The sequence below is a fragment of the Palaemon carinicauda genome, chromosome 33 (assembly GCF_036898095.1).
Source record: "Palaemon carinicauda isolate YSFRI2023 chromosome 33, ASM3689809v2, whole genome shotgun sequence".
Classification (NCBI taxonomy): domain Eukaryota; kingdom Metazoa; phylum Arthropoda; class Malacostraca; order Decapoda; family Palaemonidae; genus Palaemon; species Palaemon carinicauda.
Window position 1 is genome coordinate 30,636,642 of NC_090757.1, and position 8,143 is coordinate 30,644,784.

General features: G+C 36.3%; 1 protein-coding gene across 1 annotated transcript in view; it reads right to left on the reverse strand.

Moving 5' to 3' along the window:
• Window positions 1-382: 382 nt before the first annotated feature.
• LOC137626134 (uncharacterized) overlaps window positions 383-8,143 on the reverse strand; it is a 22,364-nt gene continuing 14,603 nt past the window's right edge. Inside the window, exons 2-3 of the mRNA XM_068357210.1 lie at window positions 4,025-4,237; window positions 383-565 (exon numbers count right to left, since the gene is read on the reverse strand). Coding sequence (XP_068213311.1) covers window positions 383-565; window positions 4,025-4,237 — 396 coding nt within the window. The remainder of the gene's footprint in view (window positions 566-4,024; window positions 4,238-8,143) is intronic.

The window sequence follows — 8,143 nt, forward strand, 5'->3', positions numbered from 1 at the left end:
AATAAATTTAATTAAGCTATTGATTTAGCAGTGGTGAGGTTAACTAAGGAAACAGTAAACCAACGTTTACTATTACAATATCATTGTGACAAGAAATTAACTATTTTTCATTAACGTATATTCCAGAACTTAGTGCCTCATTTCAGGAGTTGTTTTAATTTTTCCTATGGATTATTTAAAGAATAAGGTAATTCAGATCTGAAGATCATAGAATGGAAATCGTCTTATGTCAAGTTAAAATAACGGAATGATTATTAAATCATCAGGAAATAAATTGAACACTAAAGACATAATGATGAAAGTAAATTTTTAGACCCAACTGAGAAGGACGTTCTGAGGGCAGTCCAGCGAAGGATTTTCAGTTGTCAAGGGGTTAGGAAGATTAGGATTTGTAAGACACCTCTGCTACGAGGCCATTCCCATCATCAGTGTAGGTCACGATCTGCTTCCTGCCGTCCGGAAGGAGGACTTCGTAGCTGCCGTGTGTGTGGTGGCCATCTCGGGTCTCGTCAGCCGCAAAGTTGACTCCGGCGTCGTTGTCGACGACGACGTAGTTGTAGGAGTACTTTGGAGAAGAGAGGAAAGGAAGGTCAATTAAGATCACAATGTGTACTTTGGAAAAGAGAGGAAAGAAAGGTCAATTAAGATCACAATGAGGACTTTGGGGAAGAGAGGAAAGGAAGGTCAATTAAGATCACAATGAGGACTTTGGAAAAGAGAGGAAAGAAAGGTCAATTAAGATCACAATGAGGACTTTGGAAAAGAGAGGAAAGAAAGGTCAATTAAGATCACAATGAGGACTTTGAAGAAGAGAGGAAAGAAAGGTCAATTAAGATCACAATGAGGACTTTGGAAAAGAGAGGAAAGAAAGGACAATGTCTGTCGCAATTTTAGCTGAAATCGTTACATTAAGGGTAATGTTATGTGAAATTGATTCTGGTTAAAATTACTACTGATGCCATCAACAATTGCATCCTTTTATCTTTTTCATTTAAAGTTTGAATGATTAAATAGGCGGCATATCTTAGCAATTTATGTTTGAGAACGGTTATCTAAGTGAATGAGCAACTTGGTGAAGTAACGAGAATTTTGAGTGTGGAGGAAATGCCCCCCTAAATCTCGATGAAGTCACTGGCAGCAAGGTGACGGATTTGGTTTAAGGCGATGGACAAGATGTCTTTTCGGCTTTTACTCCTGATGCCTGGCAGTTAATATTAGTGGAATTACTATGTACTGGCAGGTAGATAGGCTCTACACATCATAAGGAACTAGCTATCCTTTGATATATTTAGCTAATGAATCCTCTATGGTTTTGGTCAGTCTATGCAAAGTGAAAAGGACAGAATGGCCCCCAGTCCTGGGGGTAGCTGGGTGCTAAGAATCTCCCAGATTATAAATACTAAGGAAAAATTTAAAATTGGTAATTGGAATGTTAGAACCATGAATCAAATTGAAAAGTTACAACAAGTGGAGAATGAATTTATGAAATATAGTTTGGATATCTTTAAACACTTTGTAGGGGGATTGGTAAAGAAATCTTAGACCAAGGCAATATATATATCTACTCTGGAAGAAGACAAAGACAGAAATTGATTGTTGAAAGTTTTCGAGGAAGTAATGAAAATTACAAGGTAGAGCATGCTAAGTATTTCAGTATTGATAGTGAAGTCAAAAGAAACGCCAGGAATGACTGGAGAGAATATTTAGACAGGAAAGCATATGAGGCTGACAAAGCTATGAATTCAGGGAGGGGCTATGGAATAATAATTGCTCATAGAATTTATAATGAAATCTTTACTGGGGCAAAGAAGAAGAAGCATATGCACATTCAAAAGAGAGATGGGTCTCGTATAACAACAGAAGATGAAGAAAGGCAAGGTTGGATGGAACACTTTAGTGAGGTCATGAATAGTAGATATGAATGGAGTAATTTGATTGATATGCCTGAAGCTGAGGAACACCTTGATATGCCCATGAATTAATCTAGTGTGGTTGAAGTCGAAGCTGTCATTAAAAAACTCAAGAGATGGAAAGCCCCTGGATACGATGGAACAACTGATGAGATGATACTGGCCGAAAATTAAGTGACTCCCAGAATCTTTATAATGTTTTGGGTGGATTTTCATTGATTTCTATAATTTTTTTGCAACTTGGCTAAAAAAAAAGCTCTACATGGAAAAATTCTGCAATTACCTGAATGTGGCATGAAGAGGCAAAGCCTGATGAATGAGAGTTAGGAGTGTTGGTGAAAATGGCCAAAAAAGTAGATCTGACTGATTGCAGTAATTACAGAGTTATCACACTTAAGTCAGTTGTCATGAAATTATAAAGTATGTTCATTCTAAAGAGACCAGAGAAAAAGATTGATGAAATGCTGAGATGAACAAGCAGAATATAGAAAAGGAAGTTGTACTGACCAAATTTTCATTTTAAGACATGTGGTACAGCAATGTGTAGAATAAAGAAATCCACTTTTGATGGCATTTGTGGACTATGAAAAAGCCTTTGATAGTGGCCACTGGCCAATTTTGTGGCGTTCCTCTTCAATATATAAATTTGATTAAGTCTGTTCATGAGCATAGCAAGTGCAAAGTTAATGTTAGTGGAGTCCTATCAAATGAATTTTCAGTGAACAATGGAGTACTCCAAGGTAATATATTGTCAGCAATGTTGTTTATTGTCCTCATGGATTTTGTAATACATAGAACAGTTAGGGATGGTGAAGAAGGATTATACTGGATTGTTAACAGGAAATTAGCTGACCAAGAGTATGCTGATGACGCTATCCTTATCAGCAGAACACCACAGGACTTGCAAAGTTTGCTTAACAGAATGCATGAAATATCACATGACATTGGGCTGAAGATCAATAGTAGAAAGACAGATGATGAGAACGGAATATGTAATGGAAGTTGAAATATCATTGGAAGGAGAAAGGATTAATGAGGTGGAATCATTTAAATAATTAGGAACTTCGATCTCCAATGCAGGATCTTTAGAATTTGAGTTTAATGAAAGATTGAAAAAGTAAATCAGACAATGGCTAGGTTAAACAAAATTTGGAAATCAATTCGCCTGAAATTACATATAAAAATCAGACAAAATATTAGTTTGGTGAGATCGGTGTTACTGTATGGACATGAGTCGTGGTATGACAATGAAACAATATTCAACAGATTTTGTAGATTTGAGAACAAAACCATCAGAAGAATATTGGGAGTTAAATGGCAGGACAGGATTAAAAATGAAACTATAATGGTGATTACTCGAGTGCCATATGTGGATGATCATAGTGAATGGTAGATGGAGATGGTTGAACATGCTCTTCACACTCCCCAAGAGAGATTAGTTAACCAAACTTTTATCTGCGCTACACAGAGCACTAGAAGAGATGAAAGACCCAGGCCTACATGGCTGAGGACTATGAAGAGTGAGGTAAGAGATGATGAATGGAGAAGTATTGATTTATAAGCTCAAGATAGAGACAACTGGCGAAATCTAACCAAGGCCCTTTGCATCAATATCGTAAGAGATGATGATGATGAAGTATAAATTGCCATCATTAATGTTCTCAATTACGCCATTTCCGGCATATAAGGCTGGTTATCAATATGTGCTGAGTAACAACAATATAACTGTGTAGTCGCTTATCATAACAACAACAACAACAACAACAACAACTAATAATAATATTAGATACAGAGACGAAATGTCACCGTAGTAAATAGAACTTTGTATTGGTAAGAGAATGAAAATATCCCCATAGTTGAGAGGAGAGTATCGCAAGAGCTAAAAGAATATAGAAGGGGATACTGTGAATAATGGTAATGAGCGGGTAATATCGCCAGGGCAAATAGAACGAGAATATTTCAAAACTATCAGAGGAATATATTTATATATGAAAAAAACATCTATGGTCAACAGAAGGGGTGTCAATATGACTAACATTTGCAAAATACTACAGTGAGAAATGAAGCAAAGCATCACTTAAGATTAACTTGGTTATGTTTATTAAAATACTCACGGCTGGATGTGTGTTGATTTCCTCGTGGTGATGGTGGGGAGGGGGAGGGGGAACGTGGTGGTGAATAGGTTCATGGTGGAATGCTGGTGGAGGGTGTCCGAAGAAGTGTGGGGGAGGGGGACCATGACCATGGTGTCCCAAGTAAGGTGGGGGTGGTGGGGCGAATAATTTATCCCCAGCAGCAGCAGCCACAACGCAAAGAAGAACGGCAACCTGTGGATAAAGAGTAGAGCCGCATTAACAGGGAATATTCAGACGTTGATGCGGTGCGAGAGAAATTGAATGCGCAGTTGTAAATATGGAAATATGGCATGAGATATCTTATGAATAAGACATTTATCGGTGTGAGATAACCTAGGAATCAGGCGTTATCAATGCGAGATAACTTAGGAATAAGACGTTATCAATGCGAGATAATTTAGGAATAAGACATTATCAATGGGACATAACTTAGAATAAGACATTATCAATATGTGATAACTGGAAAATAAGACGTTATCAATGCGAGATAACTTAAGAATAAGACATTATCAATGGGACATAACTTAGGAATAAGACATTATCAATATGTGATAACTTGGGAATAAGACGTTATCAATGCGAGATAACTCAGGAATAAGACGTTATCAATGCGATATAACTCAGGAATAAGACGTTATCAATGCGAGATAACTTAAGAATAAGACATTATCAATGTGACATAATTTAGGAATAAGACATTATCAATATGTGATAACTCAGGAATAAGACGTTATCAATGCGAGATAACTTAAGAATAAGACATTATGAATGGGACATAACTTAGGGATAAGACATTATCAATATGGGATAACTTAGGAATAAGACGTTATCAATGCGAGATAACTTAAGAATAAGACATTATCAATGGGACATAACTTAGAAATAAGACGTCATCAATGTGAGATAACCAAAAAATAAGACATTATCAATGCGAGATAACTAAGAAATAAGATATCAGTGTAAATGCAGCGTTGGGTGACAAAAATAATAAACATTTAAACCCTTAGACAATATACATAATGAATTAAGATTTGTGAAAGAAGCATATTGCCATACATGAAAATGTAAATAAATGTCATGTTAAAATATGTTGATGTGACTTCTGACTGGATGTAAATGTTATATATTAAAACCGATAAATACTATGTACTGCAGTCGGTTGAAAGGACATGCTCCTATGTAAATACGGCTGGTTGCCGTCTGCTAATAATTTACGGCGTATTACATAAAAAAAAATATGTACTCTGACAAGTCAATAAGATACTCCCTGTACATAAGGCACATATTGGAGCAGTACCACGTATGTCTTAAATGATAATAATTAGGTCAAATTCACATTTACGACGACACTGCACAAAAGCTACGAATTTATCAAAAAACAAAAATGGAAAATATTTTTTTGGAGCACTTTTTAAAATCTGCATTCCATAACAAACAGATTGATTCGATAGTCCAGTCTTCTTCTTCTTCTTCTTCTTCTTTGTCAGCATCTTTTCCCACCTTTATGTGGGGTCGATGTTTCTGGCCAGCTTTCTCCATCTACCTCTGTCCCACACTTCATCACCGAGGTAGATGGGGAAAGCTGGTCAGAGAAACATCGACCCCACATAAAGGTGGGAAAAGATGCATACAGAGAAGAAGAAGAAGACTGGACTATCGAATCGATCTGTTTGTTATGGAATGATTGATTCCATAGTCCAGTGACTAATCCAATTAAGAAATGAATTCGATTTTAACGGGAGCACTAGTATGTTGGCTTTTCTGATAACTTGCTCACAGAAGAGAAGGATCGATTGCTTGATGTCTGTACCTTGAAAGACATGTTCGAAAAGTGATATCAATCTGACGATCCCAGCTGCTTTTATACAAAACCAATCCAATTTCTTCTATTTGGAGGGACAATTGGATAATCGCTCGAGTCATCTATTGGGTCTTTATGGATTATGTGGCTTTAATTTCAGAAATTGTCCATTATACCATCCCCGATGATCATGATTGGAAAACTGAAAAGATCGTTCTTTGCCTCTTATTCTGGGCTTTGTAGTTAATTTGGAACATGATATCAGAGTTCATTACAATCATCTGCCTCATCGCCTTCAATATGCTCCTGATAGGGCAAATTTCCTGTAATCCAATTACACAATTACTACGATTGATCGGAGATTAACGATCTCTCTTCTGCCTGCAAGATATCTGCATGTTGAGTCAACAAGAGCGTTTAAAATTTTACCTTTGTGAAGACTTTCCTGCTTGATCTTCTACTTTTAAATCTAATGATAAAACCGAGTTTCGAAGCCTTCCCATTACCTTCATTAAAGTTTTGTTTCGAACGAGTAAAATATATATATATATATATATATATATATATATATATATATATATATATATATATATATATATATATATATATATATATATATATATATATATATATATATATATATATATATATATACACACACACATGCAAAACAACCTCGGGGAAAATTAAAATATGAGATATAAGATTAAGTCCTGACTAGTTTCGTGATACTTCTTCAGAGGACTGATTTATTGAAAGAAGTTTCTTTACATATTATAGGTACAGTAAACTTACGAACATGCATATATAGACTTATAGAACTATGAGGCGCCCTTACCAGCCACCTACTCTGTTGTCAGGTATTTACTGGCCGGAGATGAAACCTCATTAGACACCTGCATTGGTGATTATCAGACCTAGGGTATATAGCCACCCGTTGAGATGCTACCGCTTGAGAGTTATGGGATTCTTTCAGTGGCTTAGAGTCGCTAGATAGTACTACGTTGGATCTTTCTCTCTGGTTACAGTTCTTTCCCTTTGCCTACAGATACACCGAATAGTCTGGCCTATTCTTTATAGATTCTTTTCTGTCCTCATACACCTGACAACACTGAGATTACCAAACGATTTTTCTCCACCCAAGGGGTTAACTACTGCACTTTAATTGTTCAGTGGCCACTTTCCTCTTCGTAAGGGTAGAAGAGACTCTATAGCTGTGGTAAGCAGCTCTTCTAGGAGAAGGACACTCCAAAATCAAACCATTGTTCTCTAGTCTTGGATAATGGCATAGCCTCTGTACCATGGTCTTCCATTGCCTTGGTTTAGAGTTCTCTTGCTTGAGGGTACACTCGGGCACACTATTCTGTCTAATTTCTCTTCCTCTTGTTTTGTTAAAATATTTATAGTTTGTATAAGAAATTTTTTTTTTTAATGTTGTTACTGTCCTTAAAATATTTTATTTTTCCTTGTTTCTTTTCCTCACTGGGCTACTTTCCCTGTTGGGCCTCCCGGGGTTATAGCATCCTGCTTTTCCGACTAGGGTTGTAGTTTAGCAATTAATAATAATAATGATAATATGAGAGTTTGTGATTTGTAGGTGATAATGAGGTCAAAATGCACTGGGAATTGGGTTAATTTTTCTACAGTGAAACAGACCTTTTGGGATGATCAGGTCCAAAGTGTGATGATGTCGACTGAAACTTCACTCATTTAATTATATTAGGGTAACATGGCTGAGGACTTTGAAGCGTGAAGTAGGAGATAATGAATGGAGAAGTATTGAAATAAAAGCTAAAGATAGAGACGACTGGCGAAATGTAACCGAGGCCCTTTGCGTCAATAGGTGTATGAGGAGATGATGATGATGATGAACTATCTTGTCAAAACCTAGTATTTTTTATCCATTCCTATGGGAGTTAACTGATTAATCACTATTTTTATGGCTTGGCGATTATCAGCACTAGAGGCAATCGGAGTTAAATGAAAATCCGCCTTTTTTTGTCTTGATGTCTTTTACCACCAGATGCAATGGAACTAAACTAAGTAATCGGTCTTGTTTATGTCATGGGTGTTTTCTGACAAACCCGCCTTCCTTTTATGTATCAGTGGTTATTAGCATCAGATGCAATGGACATTAAGTAATAATTTGCCTTTTTGTGTTGATTTACAGCTCCTGGGGCAATTCCTTTTCTATCATAACTGATGCAGTGGACTTCACTTAATAATTCGCCTTTTATATCTATATAATTTTTATCACGAAATGCAATGGGAATTAACTGAAGTTATTTTTTTTTATG